The 22,539-nt window shown below is 43.3% G+C and overlaps 1 protein-coding gene across 50 annotated transcripts in view; it reads right to left on the bottom strand.

The window, feature by feature from the left end:
* LOC142396995 (aryl hydrocarbon receptor-like) overlaps positions 1-21,786 on the bottom strand; it is a 58,723-nt gene extending 36,937 nt beyond the window's left edge. For all 50 annotated transcript variants that reach the window (XM_075480327.1, XM_075480328.1, XM_075480329.1 and 47 more), the window contains exons 1-2: positions 21,277-21,786; positions 4,436-4,626 (exon numbers count right to left, since the gene is read on the bottom strand). In XM_075480327.1, coding sequence (XP_075336442.1) covers positions 4,436-4,626; positions 21,277-21,335 — 250 coding nt within the window. In that variant the 5' untranslated portion in view covers positions 21,336-21,786. The remainder of the gene's footprint in view (positions 1-4,435; positions 4,627-21,276) is intronic.
* Between the last annotated feature and the right edge of the window lie 753 nt (positions 21,787-22,539).

Genomic DNA, 22,539 nt, shown 5'->3' with positions numbered 1-22,539 from the left:
ATTTATTCCTATCTGTGAAGCGTCCAATTACAGCAGAGCTCAGGCTGAAACAGTCCAACATGGAAGTCTGCAGAAATAAAAACATCCACCTGAGCAGCAACATTTCTGTAACGGCCTTCAAACTCTTTTCTTCATGATGCAGAAGGAAGTCTTAATCGTCTTTCTGACATCTTATCAACAAATACCCTTTTTATCCTCAGCCCATTCAGGCTCCATAATGTTTGGGACAGGTGGTTCCTCAGGTGTTTTTCACTGCTCAAAACCTCAAAGGCCCGTCCAACAGATCAGAAACACAGAGGCTATGCTGCTATATGCTAACAGCTAGTTAGCCACAGAAACACAGAGGCTACACTGCTACATGCTAACTGCTATTTAGTCACAGAAACACAGAGGCTGCGCTGCTACATGCTAACTGCTATTTAGTCACAGAAACACAGAGGCTGCGCTGCTACATGCTAACCGCTAGTAAGCCACAGAAACACAGAGGCTGCGCTGCTACATGTTAACCGCTAGTTAGCCACAGAAACACAGAGGCTACACTGCTACATGCTAACCGCTAGTTAGCCACAGAAACACAGAGGCTGCGCTGCTACATGCTAACCACTAGTTAGCCACAGAAACACAGAGGCTACGCTGCTACATGCTAACCACTAGTTAGCCACAGAAACACAGAGGCTACTCTGGTCGTTTTATGCCTTATATTTCATGTTGTTATTCATGTACAGCACTTTGTTTCAGCCACGTCTGTGTTAAAGGGCTTTATAAATAAAGTTGAGTTGACTACGTGCACCTCTGGCAGCATCTGATGGGTTTCAGATGTGGCAGCTTCATCTGTCACCGGTGAAAGTTGGTGAAAAGTGAAAGTTCTGACAGTGAGGATGCTCAGTCCTCGGGGTGATGACACATTGTGACATTTACGACTTCAGCCTCAACGTTTGATCTTCACAGGCGTTGTGGAGGCTGCGGTGGGTGGAGCGAGGTTAGAAACACGGAGCATGTGTTGTTTCCTAAATCTTCTCATTCCTAACTCTGCTGTCAGCTCCAGAGCCCACCCACAGTTCCCCTCTCCACACAAACCCCACCCTCCTCAGATGACTTAATCCGCTCATTGCACCCGTCACAACCCGTCAAAAAACTCTTGCAACACAGATTTTTGGTAAAGATTTCAACACTTCATCATTCATAGAAGTGTTTAGTAACAACTTCCTTCCCTGAGGGTGCAGGAGAGGAAAGAAGCAAGATGAAGGGTGGAGAAGAGGCTGAAAGAGGCAGTGATCATCAGTGATGCTAACCAGGAACAGATCATCTGTGATGCTAACTGTGATGCTAACCAGGAACAGATCACTGATGCTAACCAGGAACAGGTCATCTGTGATGCTAACTGTGATGCTAACCAGGAACAGATCACTGATGCTAACCAGGAACAGATCATCTGTGATGCTAACTGTGATGCTAACCAGGAACAGATCATCAGTAATGCTAACTGTGATGCTAACCGGGAACAGATCACTGATGCTAACCAGGAACAGATCATCAGTGATGCTAACTGTGATGCTAACCAGGAACAGATCATCAGTGATGCTAACCAGGAACAGATCATCTGTGATGCTAACCAGGAACAAATCATCAGCAATGCTAACCAGGAACAGATCATCAGTGATGCTAACTGTGATGCTAACCAGGAACAGATCATCAGTGATGCTAACTGTGATGCTAACCAGGAACAGATCATCTGTGATGCAAACTGTGATGCTAACCAGGAACAGATCATCAGTGATGCAAACTGTGATGCTAACCAGGAACAGATCATCAGTGATGCTAACCAGGAACAGATCATCTGTGATGCTAACCAGGAACAGATCATCTGTGATGCTAACCAGGAACAAATCATCAGCAATGCTAACCAGGAACAGATCATCTGTGATGCTAACCAGGAACAAATCATCAGCAATGCTAACCAGGAACAGATTATCAGTGATGCTAACTGTGATGCTAACCAGGAACAGATCATCAGTGATGCTAACTGTGATGCTAACTGTGATGCTAACAGATCATCAGTGATGCTAACTGTGATGCTAACCAGGAACAGATCATCAGTGATGCTAATTGTGATGCTAACCAGGAACAGATCATCAGTGATGCTAACTGTGATGCTAACCGGTAACAGATCATCAGTGATGCTAACTGTGATGCTAACAGATCATCAGTGATGCTAACTGTGATGCTAACCGGTAACAGATCATCAGTGATGCTAACTGTGATGCTAACTGTGATGCTAACAGATCATCTGCAGAGTTCCTGAAGCATCTGAACACAAACAGTCTGATGGTTGTTAACAGTCCAACACCAACCAGCGCCGGCTCTGTTTCCTGCAGGGTTGAGTCCTTTAAACAGGAAGAGGAAGCAGGGCCCTGCTGGGTTATTCTGTCAGAAGCTTTTTATCCTCAGAGATGCTCTGAGTTTATCAGGATCAGCAGTTTGGTTCTGATGAGAAGAAGCAGGAATGCAGCTCAGAGAGGATGGAGGCAGATTTCTGCTCACAGAGGCAGAAACACTAAAAATCTCACTGCTTTCACCACAAAGTCTCCCTGATTCTGGACAGAATCGCTCCTTTGCTTTCCTCTCAGTGTGAAAGTTAAAGAGTTAAAAACATTCGACACAGCCGGTAACTGTGGGCAGAACGCGCCGCAGATAAATGGAACAAATGAATGAATCAAGCCCATTTAGGCTGCTGTTAAACATTTTACTGCAGAGCAGAGTTTGGGCTGCTACAACCAGCCCGGCTGCTCTCTGAGAGCCTTTTGTTTCCCTCCACAGGTGGTTCCCTTTGGGAAAGTCCTGAAAATATGATGTAAAATGGATGATTTAACGGTTTAATGGGATGTTTTTTTCTCTGTGTGGGTCAGTAAAACTAGCCTGACTACGTCATACTCACGATTCTAGTCAGAATGTGAGTCTGATACCGCTGGATAGAGTTTTGAGTATGGGGCGTGTTTCAACCAATCAGAGCAACGTAGCATGTGACGTAGATTAAGCGACACACACTTGTTGTAGGAAGGACGGCAAAAACATATTTTCTATCGATAAAAGCCTTTATCGCGTTCCTCTGTTCGTCTTTCAAAATGAATGCAATGTGGAGATCCTGTAGAACAGACTCGATGGCAGAATCTACACACCCTAGCTCTCCAGCGGCAGCCATGTTTGTTTCAAACGAAGTCAAACCAAGCGCTCTGTAGTGACGTAGTCGATAATGTCCCTGTTGATCATCTGTCCATCATCGTATAAAGCCCGCCCTGGCAATCTGATTGGGTCGACTGTCGCGATGTCGAGCATAGAGATTTCCCAAGTGAGCAGAGCCAGACCTAGCCTGGCTGACGCGTCCACAATCTCGATGAGATGGTGGTCTGGGAACTAGGTGTGCATTTTCTCGTATTTGAGGCGTGGTTTACGAATGCCTAGAGCCGTTTATTGGGCGCTACAAATGTCTATCAAATGACGTCAGGTTCTTCCCATGCTGCTTTGCGCGCGATTCATAGCCAATTGTATCACTTATACCAGATGACGACAGAAATTCGACGAGGAAGAAGAAAAAAAATGGAAAATAAAAGTAAACTTGCGCTCTAAGCTACTTAAATTGACAACAAAGTAGGCCTATATGCTATATTCTACATGAATTTTTATGTTGTAGAGTTGTGAATTTATTTTAATAATGGAGAAATTGAGCAGCCTTGCTTTGTTGTCTACAGTAGTAGATCAACCCTCATCTTACTTTGAAGCTCCAAGCTCCCAGAAGTGACGTCGACTCAGCTTTAGCAGCAGAAAAGCTATCAGGCTTGTGTTGATAATAATAAACTCCTGGACTATGTACAAACTTCCAAATGCATCGTTTTGTGAGTACAGACCATATTTGTACTACTGTAGAAGTTTGGTGTCATGACGTGATTTTAGTGTGGTAATTTTGGAGATACTGGCAGGGTCCGTTAGCGCTTGCACTAAGCTATTCGGGATAACTCAGTAACTCAGCTGATGTTCAGCCAATATCGGAAAAACTTCGGGTGGGCTACTTGGCTGGATGTCACGGTTCAAATGACCCTAGGGTGAATCTACTCCGAACCACTTTCTAAGGCTGCATCGAACGGTAACGTTGTGTCCGCTGTCATGTTGGATTAACACTCTACAAGCTTCGGTGTAGCGCATAGACGTCGTCATCGTCTTGCTGCCCCCCCCCCGTTCTGTGATTGGTTCCCAAACTCTGGCAAAAATAAGGGCGGTGGTTTCCAGGCTGACTTTGCAGTGAGAATGAAATCGAGCGCAAAGCAGCATGGGAATTCCCAGGCTAAGCCAGACCCAACTTCCCCACCAAAACTTTTATGGGCGGGGCTAAGTTCGGCTGGCACCCCGGCTAAGGTTCTGCTGCAGGCTGAGGGCGTCTCACCTTTGAAGTAGCTCTTGACCTTCAGGTATCCCACGCTGAGGCGGAGCACCGACAGCTTGTCCAGACGGGAGCGCACCTCGTCGGGGAAGGGCAGCAGGTCCATGAGCCGGTCCAGCTCCCCGTTCAGCCGATCCCGGTGGCGCTTCGAAGGGTTGGACTTAACGACGTCATTGCTGTCGGGGATCTTCTTCCTGAGAGAAGAAGATGATACGGGCTCAGTGAGAAACGTCAGCCATGTTTTCTGTAGCGTCACACCAACTCAGAACGGGACAGACGAGCCAGAAACTAAATTTTGACAGTCTTGACAGCACATTTTCTTGTTTATCAAATCAAATTTATTTATATAGCACATTTCATGTACAAACAGTTCAAAGTGCGTTACATAAAATAAAAGCATGGAGTGGGGAATGTAAAAAGCATTAAAAACACATAAAAGAATATAAAGAGAAACAAATATAATAATTAAAATGATTAAAAGAATATAAAGAAAGAAAGAAAATAATTAAAATTATTAAAATAATATAAATAGAAATAACTAAAAATTATTAAAATTATTAAAAATATAAAGAGAAAAAATAAAATTATTGAAATTATTAAAATAATATAAAGAGAAAGAAATAAAATTATTAAAATAATATAAAGAGAAATAAATAAAAAAAATAAAATGATTAAAAGAACATAAAGAGAAACAAATATAATAATTAAAATGATTAAAAACCAGCAACAGTCCAGATAAGTTCAAAGATAGCGTGCAGATTTCATGCATAGACACATGAGAACAGAAATGTCTTTAACCTGGATTTAAAAATGTCTCCATTTGGTGAAAGTTTAATCTCCACTGGCAGTGTGTTCCACTTGTTTGCAGCATAACAGCTAAATGCTGCTTCTCCATGTTTAGTCTGGACTCTGGACTGGACCAGCTGACCTGAGTCCTTGGATCTAAGAGCTCTGCTGGCTTTATATTCTCTGAACACATCACAGATGCATTCTGGGCCTAAACCGTCCTGGGATTTGTAAACCATCAGTAGGCAACTACAGAGCAACAGCCTGAAACTTTCAGCTTCCGCACGGGTCCATCCGGCTGACACCGAAGACTTTCGTAACCGAGCCACGATAGATGAGAAACATGTGAGCTGTCCATCTCCACAGACAGAGCAGACTTCAACTGGCACTCACCAGAGCTCAGATCTGCTGCTCAAAGGGCCTCGGGTCCCACAGAACATCCATCAGAACTAATAAGCAGCAAGAAATACTGTGATTCACCAGCAGCAGCCTGGAAATAACCCGATGCAGCCGGACGGAGCTGTTGGTTCGGGCTGCGTGCACGTGACGACCTTCAGGGTAAACACGCAGGAAAAGATCTTTTCTGAGGTTTTAGATTGATAAAAACAAACAGATTAAAGACCAAAAAAGAGTTTAACAGGAGCTCTGAAGGCCTTTCAGCCCATCTAACGTCCCTCATTCACATTTTAACTACTGATTTTATTGTTCTTATTTCTTTCTTTTTTGTTTAAAATTTAAATCGAGCTTTTTATTTGTACTGTTTTAATGTCTCTGATTTTATTTCTTTCTTTTTTGTTTAAAATTTAAATCGAGCTTTTTATTTGTACTGTTTTAATGTCTCTGATTTTATCTATTGTTCTTCTTTCTTTCTTTTTTGTTTAAAATTGTACAGATAAACTTGCCTTGCCTTCATTCATGCTTTAACGTGAGGAAACACCAGGCCGCCGACCCGACAGGATGAACGGCACGGTACAGACATCAGCTCAGAGTTTACATCCGTAACCATGACAACGTGGTGACATGTTTGGGCTCAGAGATCTGCTAAATCTACCCCCCCCCCCCCGAAAACGGCTCGAGCTGAGCCAGCAGAGCTCTGAGATCCAAGGCCTCAGGTCAGCTGGTCCAGGCCAGAGTCCAGACTAAACATGGAGAAGCAGCATTTAGCTGTTATGCTGCAAACAAGTGGAACAAACTGCCAGTGGAGATTAAACTTTCACCAAATGGAGACATTTTTAAATCCAGGTTAAAGACATTTCTGTTCTCATGTGTCTATGCATGAAATCTGCACGATATCTTTGAACTTATCTGGACTGTTGCTGGTTTTTAAATTCTTTTAAATTATTATATTTGTTTCTCTTTATGTTCTTTTATGTATTTTTAATGCTTCTTCCACTCCCTGCTGCAATGCTTTTATTTTATGTGAAGCACTTTGAATTGTTTGTACATGAAATGTGCTATATAAATAAATTTGATTTGATTTGATTTGATTTAAAGCAACCGCAGCCCGTCTCACCCAGCTCAGAAAGAGCTCAGAAAGAGCTCAGGGACGTTCCCTTTCCCTAAACTGTCTCTCTTTACACAAACTTTGCTTAATGACAGGCTATTAAATTACCTCCTAAAGCCGCTCGCTGCCCTCATACCCGAGCTCTACCTTCTCACAAAAGCTCTGATCTCACTGTGAAGAAATGCTCGGCGGAGACAAAAGCCAGCATTCAGGCTGGATTTTTCCTCCTCGCTTAGCGGGATCACGGGGCCGAGAGGCAGACATCAGGGTGTTTCTGTCTGAGAGAACGATGCCCTGACAAATCCTTCTGTTTCTATCTGGATTCCCCATCTCCACGGGACAAAAAGCGTGAAAATGAACTCACGGCGGGCCAGCTGTGAGCAGACCCAGCTGGGCTGACACACATCTGTCGGGATGAACCATGAGAAGCGTGCTCTCTGCTGACAAACACAGGCACACATCAGCTCACCGAGGCAGCCTCTGGCCTTCGGAGAAACTTCTCCAGACGGAGGAAAACACAACGGGGCTCTCGCTAAATAACATGTGCTGGATATAGATGTACGAGATGATGAGTGGGTTGCAGCGCCATCAGCTCCAGTTAGCAATATTCTGCAGAGCGGCAGCAATTACTGCGGAGAAAGCAAAGCCAAGGCGCTTCAAAGGCACCAAAAACACTAAAAACATTCAGCACAGAACTGGATTTAAGGTGGAAACATGCAAACCCAGCAGAGGTTGGGTTGGGTTATCTTCTGATCAGCTGTTCAGGGGAATCTCACAGAAAAAACTGTCTGAGAGTCACAGGTTTCTCTGAGCCAAATTAACAAGAAAATATAGCTGCAAGCAGCGATGGGGGAGCTAGCAGCATTGCACAATAGGCAAGGCTATGGCTGCTCAGGAAGGCGTCATGAGTCCATGCACCAAGTTTGGCATCGATACATCAATGCATCGCAGAGATACGGCCTAACGTCCTGTTTGCGCCTCGGCGCTGAGTTTGATTGGCTGCCGCGGTTACACGGAAGCAAAATGAAAAAATCCACATAATAGCTTTTGTGCGGCTTGGTCTGAAGAGTCTATGTGCCAAGTCCCGTGGAAATCGGACATTCTGCGTGGCCTGAAATGCTTTTTGAAGGTTTTTGATAAAATTCAGAATGGCGGAAAATCCAAGATGGCGTAGATGACGCCATGAGGTGCATTGAACTCGTCTGCATCCAGGGATTCCATTGGTACCTCATTTGTGACATTTGGACCAAGGGGTCCAAAGACATGAGCAAAAATGCATTTTTGCTACATATAGCGCCCCCTAAAGGCCAAACGTCACCAAACTTCTTGGGCCTCTCAAAGATGTGGTCATGAGTCTGTGTTATAAGTTTAACGTCATAACATCAAATGGTTAACAAGATATGGCCTCACTTCCTGTTTGGCGGCATCTTTGCCGAGTTTGATTGGCTTTTATGGAAAAACGGAAGCCTAATTAAAAATTCCACACGATAACTTTTGTGGGGCTTGGTCTTAAGAGTCTATGTGCCAAGTTTCGTGAAAATTGAACAATCTGTGTGACCTGAAATTCTTTTTTAAGGTTTTTGATCAAATTCAAAATGGCGGACAATCTAGCCAGACGGAAAATTACGTCATAGCACTCGTTGGACTCGTCATGATCCAAGGATTCCAACGATGCCTCATTTGTGAAATTTGGACCAAGGAGTCAAAAGTTATGCATTTAGATGCACTTTGAACTTTGACGTGTTGGTTAATCTCACGCTGCAGACCTGGCTTACACACTTCCCTGGATAACCAGATTATCAGCAGAAGCCCAAATCCCACAACCAAGGTGAGGACTGATCGGGGACTTTATAACACAGCATGTCAGAATCCCTTTGGGTCAGATATTACAGAACTTTAACATCAATTATCACAGTTATGCAGACGATACACAGCTTTATGTGTCTCTGTCACCATGGCGACTGCAGCCCAGCAGACGTACTGTGTCAGTGTCTGCAGGAAGTAAACACCTGGATGAGTTAGAAGTTTCTACAGTTAAATGAAGACCAAACTGAGCAGCAAAGCAGCAAAGAGAAGAGGGTCAGCGTTGGTAAATATCTTGAGACTCGGGACCTTACAATCACTGAGCGAGTCGGTAACCTCGGAGTGCTGATAGACTCAGATCTGACTTTCAGCAGCCGCATCAAAGCTGTCACCAAGGCAGCTTTTTACCACCTCAGAAACATCAACAGAATTAAAGGTTTCCAGGAGAAACTCATCCATGCATTCATCTCCAGCAGACTCCATCACTGTAACGCTCTTTTAACTGGACTTCCCAAAAAGAGCATTAAACATCTGCAGCTCATCCAGAACGCTGCTGCTAGAGTTTTAACCCGGACTAAGAGATCTGAACACATCACAGCAGCTTTAAAATCTTTACTCTGGCTTCCAGTCAGTCACAGAATAGATTTTAAAAGCCTGCTGATGGTTTACATCTGTGATCTGTTCAGAGAATATAAAGCCAGCAGAGCTCTTAGATCCAAGGCCTCAGGTCAGCTGGTCCAGTCCAGAGTCCAGACTAAACATGGAGAAGCAGCATTTAGCTGTTCTGCTGCAAACAAGTGGAACAAACTGCCAGTGGAGATTAAACTTTCACCAAATGGAGACATTTTTAAATCCAGGTTAAAGACATTTCTGTTCTCATGTGTCTATGCATGAAATCTGCACGCTATCTTTGAATTTATCTGGACTGTTGCTGGTTTTTAATCATTTTAATTATTATATTTGTTTCTCTTTATGTTCTTTTAATCATTTTATTTTTTTTATTTATTTCTCTTTATATTCTTTTAATCATTTTATTTCCTTCTCTTTATATTATTTTAATAATTTCAATAATTTTATTTTTTCTCTTTATATTTTTAATAATTTTTATTTATTTCTCTTTATATTCTTTTAATCATTTTATTTCTTTCTCTTTATATTCTTTTAATCATTTTATTTCTTTCTCTTTATATTATTTTAATAATTTCAATAATTTTATTTTTTCTCTTTATATTTTTAATAATTTGAATAATTTTTAGTTATTTCTATTTATATTATTTTAATCATTTTAATTATTTTCTTTCTTTCTTTATATTCTTTTAATCATTTTAATTATTATATTTGTTTCTCTTTATATTCTTTTATGTATTTTTAATGCTTTTTACACTCCCCACTCCATGCTTTTATTTTATGTAAAGCACTTTGAACTGTTCTGTGCATTAAATGTGCTACAGATAAACTGCCTGTCACACACTTATCACAGCTTCACTGTAATTAACCCAGACTGCCACATAAAGAACTCCTCGCAGCGACCTGCAGGAATGCTGAACAATACCCAGAGAAATTAAAAGATAAGAAAGAACAAAAACAGGTTCCCAGTGAGTTTTCACAGCATTCAGTCGTGCTGCACAACACGTACTCCTGGAAAAGTGCACGGTGAGGGGGGCGGGCAACGTGCGCAGCAGGCGTCCCGGTAATAAAAGAGAGAATGTGGACGGGCAGCGCCGGCGTGGAATGCCCCTTTAGTGGTGACCACAGCATTTTACTGTCGGGCTCAATGGTGCCTTTGTGCAGCTGGCCGTCCGGGAAACCTCAGCCCCACATCTCCAGAAACAGACGCCTGCACACAGGCCGCCTCTTTATTTTCAGGCTCAGCACCAACGCTCAGATCCATACGACACTCACAGAGAACGGTGGAAAGGTCGCGTTACAACGCCGACACGAAATGTCACGCTAACCGATCAGAACCAGCCTTCAGGAGGCAGGTGTGTCTGTCAGAGACGACTGTCCACAGAGTCCCTCCTGAACAGAAACAATGAGGCTGCGCTGCTACATGCTAACCGCTAGTTAGCCACAGAAACACAGAGGCTGCGCTGCTACATGCTAACCACTAGTTAGCCACAGAAATACAGAGGCTGAGGCTGCTACATGCTAACCGCTACTTAGCCACAGAAACAATGAGGCTACGCTGCTACATGCTAACCACAAGTTAGCCACAGAAACACAGAGGCTGCGCTGCTACATGCTAACCGCTACTTAGCCACAGAAACACAGAGGCTACACTGCTACATGCTAACTGCTAGTTAGCCACAGAAACACAGAGGCTGCGCTGCTATATGCTAACCGCTAGTTAGCCACAGAAACACAGAGGCTACGCTGCTATATGCTAACCACAAGTTAGCCACAGAAACACAGAGGCTGCGCTGCTACATGCTAACTGCTAGTTAGCCACAGAAACACAGAGGCTGCGCTGCTATATGCTAACCGCTAGTTAGCCACAGAAACACAGAGGCTACGCTGCTATATGCTAACCACAAGTTAGCCACAGAAACACAGAGGCTGCGCTGCTACATGCTAACTGCTAGTTAGCCACAGAAACACAGAGGCTGCGCTGCTATATGCTAACCGCTAGTTAGCCACAGAAACACAGAGGCTACGCTGCTACATGCTAACCGCTAGTTAGCCACAGAAACAGGGTGGACACATCACAGTTTGCCAGAAAGTCCTTAAAGGAGCTACAGAGTTCTGGACAGACCGGACCCAGATGAACCTGCATCAGAGTGATGGCAGGAAGAAAGTGTGGAGACCAACAGGAAGAGCCCGAGATCCAAAGCATAGCAGCTCCTCTGTTAAGCACAGTGGTGGGGGTGTTATGGTGTGGGCATGTATGGCTGCCACAGGTACCGGCTCACTGATGGAGCTGCTGATGGAGCTGCACAAAGAATTCTGAGATATATATATATATATATATATATATAGATAGATATATACGTATATGAGCTGGATAGAAACATCTGCTCCAGCTCCACTAAAAGCCTCCAAAGCTTCATCCTGCAGCAGGATAATGATCCCAAACATCCTGCTGAGGCAGCAGCAGAGTTTCTCAGAGCTGAAACATGGAACATTCCTCTGAAACAGAACAATTCAGTTCACTCCGATACAATGTCTGTTCCATTTAAAAAAAAACCAAGTCATTTCTTTGCTGCTTTCAAACAGAAAGCCGTCATTATAATAATGGATCTGTAAATAATCACCTCTTCCATCAGCTGTTTAATATTACATTACATTACGGTCATTTTGCAGACGCTTTTAACCAAAGCGACTTACAATAAGTGCGTTCAACATCGGTAGGCAAAAGAACTTCAGGTCACAAGAAATCATAAGTGCATTTCCTTCCAAAACCAAACAGCTGAGAGCAAAACTAGTGCTAGAGTAAGTGCGATAACCAACCAGCCTCTCACCAACTGCACACCAGTCACAGCGGGGTGGGGATGCAAACCCTGGTTCGGGTAGGGGGTAATGAAAATATAGAGGGTGCCAGTGGTGGAGGAAACAATAAGTGCGTAAGGAACTAGGACGGCGCAGGGTAGTGTTTCCTGAAGAGGTGGGTTTTCAGCCTGCGGCGAAAGATGGGCAGCGACTCAGCTGTCCTGACATCAGTCGGGAGATCGTTCCACCATCGGGGGGCCAGAACAGAGAAAAGCCGTGACCGTGTCGATCGTGCGCAGGGACCCCTGAGTGACGGGGCAGCCAGGCGCCTGGTGGCCGCAGAGCGAAGCGGTCGGGCGGGGGTGTAGGGCTTGACCATAGCCTGGAGGTATGAAGGAGCTGCTCCTTCCACTGCCCTGTAGGCCAGCACCAGAGCCTGAAACTGGACCTCAGCCTGGAGGTATGAAGGAGCTGCTCCTTCCACTGCCCTGTAGGCCAGCACCAGAGTCTGAAACTGGACCTCAGCCTGGAGGTATGAAGGAGCTGCTCCTTCCACTGCCCTGTAGGCCAGCACCAGAGTCTTAAACTGGATGCGAGCAGCTACAGGGAGCCGGTGTAGAGAGCGGAGAAGGGGAGTGGTGTGGGAGAACTTTGGGAGGTTGAACACCAGACGAGCAGCAGCTTTCTGAACCAGCTCCAGAGGTCTGATGGCAGAAGCCGGGGCGCCAGCAAGGAGGGAGTTGCAGTAGTCCAGACGGGAGATGAAAAGAGCCTGGATGAGCACCTGTGCTGCCTTGTCGGTGAGGAAGGGGCGAATCCTCCGGATGTTGTAGAGGAGGAATCGGCAGGAACGGGTCACTGATGCGATGTTTGGCGAGAGCGACAGTTGGTCGTCCAGGGTCACACCCAGATTCCTCGCGGTTCGGGTTGATGTCACCACAGAGTCATCCATGGTGATGGCCAGGTCTCTGAACGGGCAGCCCTTCCCCGGGAGAAACACCAGTTCAGTCTTGTCCAGGTTGAGCTTAAGGTGGTGCATCCACATCCACCCCGAGATGTCTGCCAGGCACGCAGCAATGCGTGCCTCCACTTGGGTGTCAGAAGGGGGAAAAGACAGAATCAGCTGGGTGTCATCTGCATAGCAGTGGTAGGAAAAGTTATGGGAGTGGATGACAGAACCAAGAGATGATGTGTAGAGGGAGAAAAGAAGAGGACCCAGGACCGAACCTTGCGGAACCCCGGTGGTGAGCCTGCGTGGCTTCGACACAGACCCTCTCAGTGTGACCTGGTAGGAGCGATCTGTCAGGTAGGATGAGAACATGGAGAGTGCAGAGCCAGAAACCCCCACTCCCTCCAGGGTAGAGAGAAGGATGTGGTGGTTCACTGTGTCAGATGCTGCAGAAAGGTCCAGGGTTAGGGTCCAGGAGAACCAGGACAGAGGAGAGAGAGTTAGCTCCAGCAGTTTGGAGCGACTCAGTTACTGCTAGGAGGGCCGTCTCAGTTGAGTGGCCCACCTTGAACCCGGACTGGTAGGGATCCAAGAGGTTGTTCTGCTGGAGGTAAGAGGACAGTTGTTTGAAGATAGCACGTTCATGAAGAAGTGAGTTTGACGCCTCGTAGGAGGATGTGGATGGGTTAATAAAACACCGCAGACTGTGCACACACAGGCCTTTACTTTTAAAAAGACACGCACACTTGATGCGTTCATGTAAATACTTGAAATGTGCCATGTCATGGAAATAAGAGGAAAGGGATCCACCAAAGGAAGGGCCGACACAATGATGATAACGACCGAGCAGAGAAGCAGAACGACAGCTCGTTTCATCGCCGTATTTAGCTCAGAGAAACACTCAGATTAAGAGCAGGACCTCGTCAGACCTTCGTTTCCCCCCCAAATAAAAAAAAACCTTGAACTTCAGGACACGAACGCATCCCAAAGCTGGAGACAGCATGAACACCGACCGAGTGAATTACTCAACACATCATTAATGTGGAGGAGGGGCTGCTCATAAACTCCTCTGCTGGAAGATATTCAGACCGAGATGGAAAAGATGAACACAGATAAAAGTAATGTGATCAGTCAAAAGGGCAAAAAAAACACCCTGAGCGAGTATTATGTCAACATTTTCTGATAAAACACTTCAAAATGTGCAAAAAAGAACAGGCTCCGACACCTCCTGTAGCTTCAGTGATACCAAACTGCCAAGTTTTCATATCCATGGACCAACTTCTCATGATTGAAGATGTGGAAATGTGCATAAATTAGCATTTTCCGCAGCATGTTTTGTTTAAATTGTCATGTTTTTGGATGGAAACCTGACCTGTGCATCACACCTACGATAAATAAAGGATAGCACAGATCAGTCCTTTAGAGTTAAACTGTTTAACCTCCTAAACAGTAGGCGGCGCTACTGAGAAAAGATGTCATACTGGAAATAAAACTATTCCAACGTAACAACATAGTTTAATTTTGAAGCGGTTTTTGATGTTTTTATGACATTTACAACCGCGTGGAAGCTTGATGGGTTTTGACATGTCTGCACCGACCTCCCTGAAACACTTCCTGTTTTTTTTAAATACGCCAGGTAACAAAAACTGAGAGGTGCTAGACTGGTCGGTAGTTTTTATTTTTGTATTTCTTCTTGAGACTGGTCGATAGTTTTAATTTTTTAATTTTAAAGTTAATTTTTATCATTTTTTCTTTATTTTTGCTTTAGACTGGTCGATAGTTTTAATTTTTTAATTTTAAAGTTAATTTTTATCATTTTTTCTTTATTTTTGCTTTAGACTGGTCGATAGTTTTTATTTCATTTTATTTATTATTTTTTTCATTTTAATTTAATTTAATTTTATTCTTTTATTCTGAGGTCGCCAAACCTCAGAATAAAAGATTCTGAGGTCGGTTTGGCGACCTCAGAATCGGGTCTCTGCTTTTTGCGGACGATGCAGTTCTGTTGGCGTCCTCAGGCCGTGACCTTCAGCTCTCACTGGAGCGGTTCGCAGCCGAGTGTGAAGCGGCTGGGATGAGAATCAGCACCTCCAAATCTGAGACCATGGTCTTCGGCCGGAAAAGGGTGGAATGCTCTCTCCGGGTCGGGAATGAGATCCTTCCCCAAGTGGAGGAGTTCAAGTATCTCGGGGTCTTGTTCACGAGTGAGGGACGAATGGAGCAGGAGATTGACAGGCGGATCGGTGCAGCGTCTGCAGTGATGCGGGCTCTGCACCGGCCCGTCGTGGTGAAGAAGGAGCTGAGCCAGAAGTCAGATGAGGTGGCTGGGGCATCTGGTTAGGATGCCTCCTGGGGCATCTGGTTAGGAAGCCTCCTGGGGCATCTGGTTAGGATGCCTCCTGGGGCATCTGGTTAGGATGCCTCCTGGACGCCTCCCCGGTGAGGTGTCCCGGGCCCGTCCCACTGGGAGGAGGCCCCGGGGAAGACCCAGGACACGTTGGAGAGACTATGTCTCTCGGCTGGCCTGGGAACGCCTCGGGGTCCCCCCAGAAGAGCTGGAGGAAGTGGCCGGGGACAGGGACGTCTGGGTTTCTCTGCTCAAGCTGCTGCCCCCGCGAGCCGATCCCCGGACCAGCGGAAGATAATGGATGGATGGATGGATGGATGGATTTATTCTTTTATTATTTTTCCTTGAGACTGGTCGATAGTTTTAATTTTAATTTAATTTTATCATTTTTTCTTTATTTTTGCTTTAGACTGGCCGATAGTTTTTATTTTTTTTATTTTCATTTCATTTTATTATTTTTTCTTTATTTTTTTTTCTTTAGACTGGCCGATAGTTTTTATTTTTTTTATTTTCATTTCATTTTATTATTTTTTCTTTAGACTGGTCGATAGTTCCAGAGCGCCAGCTTTTTGTGACGTCAGTTTTCCGTGCGCAGCCATCCGCTGAAACGACAACGGATTAGCATAAACCAAACAATACAGCTAGCTTAATGTTTAACGCAAAAAGCATAAAGCACATTGATTTAACTTAAATTTAAATTGTTTTTTTTTCTTTAAAATGGAAAACTAGCCTCTCTGTGTCAGTTACTTGCATCCGAAAGCTATTGATATGAAAGTTGGTATAAAATGTTCAATATTTTACTGTGAAGCTACATTTAAAATGCTCTAAAAACGTTTACAAATTAAAAAAAAAAAATCAGCTGTAGTAGTGTAAAAGTGCCATAAAATTAAATTTAATTCATTAATCACAAGTACTTAAAACAAGTAAACACTGGCGTCTGAAACTAGTTGAAGATTTGAAGTAGAGTAAAAAAACTAAGTATAACTAGAAAAGTCTTAACAAATACACATTTAACTCGGTAAATGTACAACAACCTAAACTTTACTAACGTAAAGGTACTTTTATACTTTGTAGCACCGTCTACGGAGAGCCTCGCCACTCTCCGTAAGCCCCATGGTATGCAGTCCCACCAGAATTCCACTGGGGGTGATCGCGGGCGAGTCCAGAATGAATGGGGGTCTATGGGGCTAAACGGCTAAATATATTTATTTCACCTGCTTGTCGTTGAAACATCGCATATTTTATTCTAGATTCGGCAAGTTCAATATAGATTATAGGTCGAAAGTCAAATTAATGAGTATTTATGTCCTTTCGATTTCTTTCAGTTTGGGTCGTTGTTGGCCATAAAACGCTAGCCTTCTGCTAATGAATGCTGATTGGTCAGTGACGGACATGCGACTGATTACGACCAGAGACCGCGCTTGATGGCAGCTGAAGCCAAAGCAGTGAATGTCCAGAATGGAATATGAAACAGAATCTTAAGGAGGACCTTCCCGCTATTAATCTTTAAGTTAATATTTGTGTATAGTAACTTATTTCTTCCTGCGGGCACTTTTGTTTTCAGATCGTTATATATGTATTGTAAAGGTACATGGGTATAAATGGAATTTGAGTCTCTTATTCGTGTGTTCAACGTGTCAATATACAGGGTTTAGTATTACGACCTTAAAAAGTACATTAAATGTCCCGCTCAGTAATATTAAACAATCGTTTTTATTCCACCATTCCTTCACGGCCTGAATTCTGCAGCTTGACTGTAAATTGCAGTGGCAGTAGGGGGGGGTTTAGTAGATAGATTAGGGGGTTAGTTAGGTTTGTTAGATTAGGTTAGGTAAAATAGGTTATTTTAGGACATTAATAAATATATGTTTAACAACAAGGGCCTACTTTTGGAATCTTTACTTAAGTTTGTGTTATTATTTTGCATAATACATGCAACAAGTGTTACTTATTTAGTCAATTTATTCATTAGTCCTTTGTTTTATTAAGAAAATCAAACTCACTGAACGTGTCCATGCATTCAAACTGAGCTCTGATGGTATAAACTTTGTCTAAACTTTGTTTTAATTTTCGCTATTGCCACCGTAAGTTGGCTAGGGCAGAGCTATGGAAAGAAGTATCTATATAGCTCTGGGCTAGGGTACATAGCGACCGTGCTGAATTGCCAGACGTTCTCTGCAGTGACTCAGAACTTGCCGTAAAGCAGAACGTACGCAATCTGTGACGTCATCACCATTTTTGAGCGGCTTTTTAGAACAGATAAGTGAACTTCAAAAATGCAATATTCAGCCGAGTGTATTTTTTTAGTCCCCCCTTTTGAATGCAACTTTCAAATTACTTGACAAAAAATTATATCCTGAGAAAAGTGGCTTTTTAGGGTGCAACCCCCATAGACCCCCATTCATTCTGGACTCGCCCGCGAGCGCCCTCACATGGACAGAGACACCATTTCAGAAACCGGAAGTTACCGAGTGGCAGTTCTCTTCCATTAGACATTCTCTGCTTTGTAGCACCGTCTTCTTCTTCTTCTTGTAATTTATTGGCGGTTAGCATCCGTAATGTTGCATTACCGCCACCAACGGTACAATTATGTAACTGCGGGTGTGGAGCGTCGACGAGGGAGTGACAAAAGAAAAGAAAGAAAACAAATAAATAAACAATTCACTAAATAAAAAATAAACTACATCCTTTCAAAAAGTCCTGTAGTCTTTAAGAAATTAAACACAAATCTCCAGGCTGAGGGCACAGAAAGGGAAAGTAGAGCCTGGTCTCCCCCAGTTCTCTAACCTCCTCTAGCAGAAAACCTCTTTCTGTGCTGTACGCTTGGCATTCGAACAAAACCTGACAGACAGTCTCCATTTCCCTGCAGTTAATACAATGACCTGTGGCATGCTTGCCAATGAAATGAAGAGTATGATTCAGCCCAGTGTGCCCTATCCTAAGCCTAGTTATTACCCGTTCTTCCTTACGACTCCAGCTACACTCTCCCTGCCCCACTGCCCCGGCCATAAGCCTATCGTTTTAGAGACTATAATATGCTTAACTTCTGCTTTACTAAGTGGAATGTTCAACTGATCTTCAACATTTAACCTGTGCACATCCATATATTTATTTCATACTCTATTTTTATTCTATATGTATATATTTTTAATCTTATTTTGTATTTCAATCTTGCTTATATATTTTATTTGATATTCTACTATTCCAATTTAGGAATATTTAATTTTACTTTAACTTTCTATTAATGTTACTTTGCTACCTATTTTGTATTTTATAGTTTATAGTTTGTATTTTGTGGACGGCGGTCAAAGGTCATTTCACTGCATGTTGTACCGTGTATAACTATGCACGTGACAAATAAAACTTTGAATCTTTGATTTAAAGCATCCTTAGCAAGCTGGTCTGCAACTTCCTTCCCTTCAATACCCGAATGAGATGGAACCCATAAGAAATTAACTAAAATGTTTTGCTGATGCAGTCTGAAAAGACTTTGAAAAACATCATAAAGCACCGACTTGCCGTGTAGGATACTAGTCAAAGCTGACAAAGAATCAGAGCAAATAACATTACATTTGGTTTTAACACTTTCAATCCATTCCAACGCAAGGCAGATTGCAAACAGCTCCACTGAACAAACTGCAAGGTGGTCAGACATTCTTTTTTTTGTAGCACCGTCTTTGGTCTGATTTTTAAAGAGCTAAAAAAGTCTCGACAAGGGGCAGAAAAGAGCGCTCGTGCAGGGCCGTATCAGATTACAATAACACGCTCTGAGTCCGCGGGGCCCCGCCCCCACACCCGCCCTCCCCGGAGCATCGCGTGAGAGCAGCAGCCGACTCTCCGACTTGATTGTGATTAATGCGCCAGGAAAAGATGTCCATGCCAGATCCACAGCTCGACGCATTCTTAAGGTGGTCCCAAAAAGATGAGACCCAAACCGCGGAGGAGAGGGCAACTTTTCAAGAGTTTAACAGCTCAACTTAACACAACTCACGCTTTTACGTGACGTCTCAACTTTTCAGCCACAATCAGGGGTTTACAGGGGCGAGGCTAGGGGATCTTTAGTGGTGCCAAGGCCCCACCGTGAGATAGCTCGGCACCCCCTGGCTCAGCACATTTTTAAAATATTATATTATGCAAAAACACTTTTTTTTTTTTTTTTTGCTCAAGGATGCATTATTTTAGTGACCATTTTATTTATTTTCCAGCATTTGTTTTTGTTTTAACTCTTTACTCCCAAAATAAATGTTGAGTTATCTTCAATATTTGTCTCAGGCCTCTCTGTTACCTACGGAGCCCCGAAAGGGACATGGAGGGATTGCGGGATCTCGCGAAAAGGATTGCGGGATCTCTCAAAAAGTACTGTGGGATCTCACGAAAAGTATTGCGGGATCTCGCGAAAAGTATTGCGGGATCTCGCAAAAAGTATTGCGGGATCTCATAAAAAAGTATTGCGGGATCTCGTAAAAAGTATTGCGGGATCTCATAAAAAAGTATTGCGGGATCTCGCAAAAAGTATTGCGGGATCTTGCAAAAGTATTGCGGGATCTCGCAAAAAGTATTGCGGGATCTCGCGAAAAGTATTGCGGGATCTCGCGAAAAGTATTGCGGGATCTCGTAAAAAGTATTGCGGGATCTCGCGAAAAGTATTGCGGGATCTTGTAAAAAGTATTGCGGGATCTCGTAAAAAGTATTGCGGGATCTCATAAAAAGTATTGCGGGATCTCGCGAAAGTATTGCGGGATCTCGTAAAAAGTATTGCGGGATCTCGCGAAAAGTATTGCGGGATCTCGCGAAAAGTATTGCGGGATCTCGTAAAAAGTATTGCGGGATCTCGTAAAAAGTATTGCGGGATCTCGCGAAAAGTATTGCGGGATCTCGTAAAAAGTATTGCGGGATCTCGTAAAAAGTATTGCGGGATCTCGCGAAAAGTATTGCGGGATCTCGTAAAAAGTATTGCGGGATCTCGTAAAAAGTATTGCGGGATCTCGTAAAAAGTATTGCGGGATCTCGTAAAAAGTATTGCGGGATCTCATAAAAAAGTATTGCGGGATCTCATAAAAAAGTATTGCGGGATCTCGCAAAAGTATTGCGGGATCTCGCAAAAAGTATTGCGGAATCTCGCAAAAAGTATTGCGGGATCTCGCAAAAAGTATTGTGGGATCACGTAAAAGTATTGCGGGATCACGTAAAAGTATTGCGGGATCACGTAAAAGTATTGCGGGATCTCTCAAAAAGTATTGCGGGATCTCGTAAAAAGTATTGCGGGATCTCTCAAAAAGTATTGCGGGATCTCGCAAAAGTTTTTTTCCCACGTCAGTGAACCGGAAGTAAAACAGACACAGCGATGGAGGAGCCTACCCATCATCCATGGGAGAAGTTTATTGATTTCTATTTTAGTATTGGCCTAACATATAAAGACATCAAATCCATTATTTCACGTAGACATTGCTTTGACATAAGTGAGAGACATCTGAAATCGCTGTGTCTGTTTTACTTCCGGTTCACTAACGTGGGAAAAAAACTTTTGCGAGATCTCGCAAAAAAAAAAAAAAAAAAAAAAATCCCTCCATGTCCCTTTAGGGGCTCCGTAGTTATCCCTGTCAATCCACAGTCTTTTGAAATGAAGAGGTCAAAATTGAATGTTGTAGGGGAAAACACTACTCAAAGCAAAACTAATACGGCTCCAAAATTTATAAATGTTACTAGTTCGCCTCAATTAGTGAGAAATAATGTGCCTCTGTGAGCACTGGGGGGGCTGGGGCACCCCTAAAGACCAGATCCTATAATCGCCCCTGTGTGCGGGGAGCTCGCGGTCCACCTTAAACTCTTGGTGCCTTAATTTTTTCAGCCACAATTATTGGATTTCATAACTCAATTATGAGCTAATCGATTTTCCATACTTTTGGTGGTCACTTCTGTGTAGTTTGAGCCATAAAAAAGAAAGTTAATCGTCTCATTTGCTTGTTGTTCTCGTTAAAACAAGCGCACAGTGTGAACGCGTGCAGAGGAAAAGCTCCGGCGGGGCTTACTGCTTCAGGACGGGCTTCTTCCTCTTCTTGTTCGCGTAGATTCCCGGGTTACCCAACATGGTGTCAACTCGGTTCAACTTTCTGCTTTCTGGCAGCTTCCTTTCGGGTCAGTCAGCTTTCTGCACTCAGTGAAAAAAGTCGACTTATATCCGCCAGTTCCTTCAGCCGCTTAATCCCATGTTTTGTTTTGTTTTGTTTTTAAAGATAATTAAAAAAAAAAAATTAATTTTTTTTTTAAAAAAGAACCGAAAAGTTTGCCAGGGTCCGCGGAGCTTCGGTGGCCGCTTTGACAGCTCCCGGGGGCGGTCACTGCTCCTGACCTTGGTCGGTCGGTCGGTCGGTCCGGTCGGTGCGGTGCGGTGAGGAAACTGCTGTGAGTTTGGCGGAGGAAATGGAGGTAAAAGAAACGTATGGCTCAGAATTCAGAGTACGTCCAACCCCTTATTCTCTTTGGATAAACAACGCCGCCTTATTATTACTATTCGGAGTCACTTGAGTTCTTTCTCTCTCTCACACATTGAGGGCGTTTTCAGGAAACGTGTACAGTCTATGGGAGCTGCGTTTTTAAGGTGGACTGAACTCTAGAGCTAGATTTCTGTATTTTTATTTCTATATTTATTGTTGTTGCATGCTTATTTTATCTTATCTTTTATTATATTTGGACATCCAGTGCGGGCAACAAAGTAAAGAATTTAATTGTACAGGGAAACACGTTTCTAACTGCACATATGATAATAAACCTTTGAATCTTGAATCTTTTTCACTGACTTTTTTTTTACGTGCTTTTGTAACAGTTGGTTTCTCTTTTTTTTTTTTTTTTTGTTCTCATTTGTGTAAAAAAAGTTCAGGCCTTTTTTTTAAACTAAAATGTTTGTGCACTTTCCTTGTTTGTTGCAGGTTTTCATGCTGGATGAAGATGGAGGTGTTCGTGCCGTCAGGGCCTCGTGTAAAAGTGCAGCAAAGTTCAGCAAGTTACCAAAGACGGAACAATAGTGGGAAAACAGGAACAGCAATAACAGCAGCAGTGATTCCAAAAAGCACAAGACTCACCGAATACAATAACACTCAGAAACACGCAACCATTCATGGAATGTCAACACGTGTGTTCACTAAATTATGAAGCAAATACACCATAAATACCTTGATGAGTCCATACACTAAAGCAGATTCAACTTAAAAGACTTTGGTTCGACTTTTTTTTTAATAGGACTAATTCAAACTTTATCATTTTTGCTTTATTTTTATTTTTGCTTTAGACTGGTC

The sequence above is a fragment of the Odontesthes bonariensis genome, chromosome 12, assembly GCF_027942865.1.
Source record: "Odontesthes bonariensis isolate fOdoBon6 chromosome 12, fOdoBon6.hap1, whole genome shotgun sequence".
In the NCBI taxonomy this organism is placed as follows: Eukaryota; Metazoa; Chordata; class Actinopteri; order Atheriniformes; family Atherinopsidae; genus Odontesthes; species Odontesthes bonariensis.
Note: the sequence above shows the minus strand (reverse complement) of the source record. Positions and strands in the feature narration are given on the sequence as shown.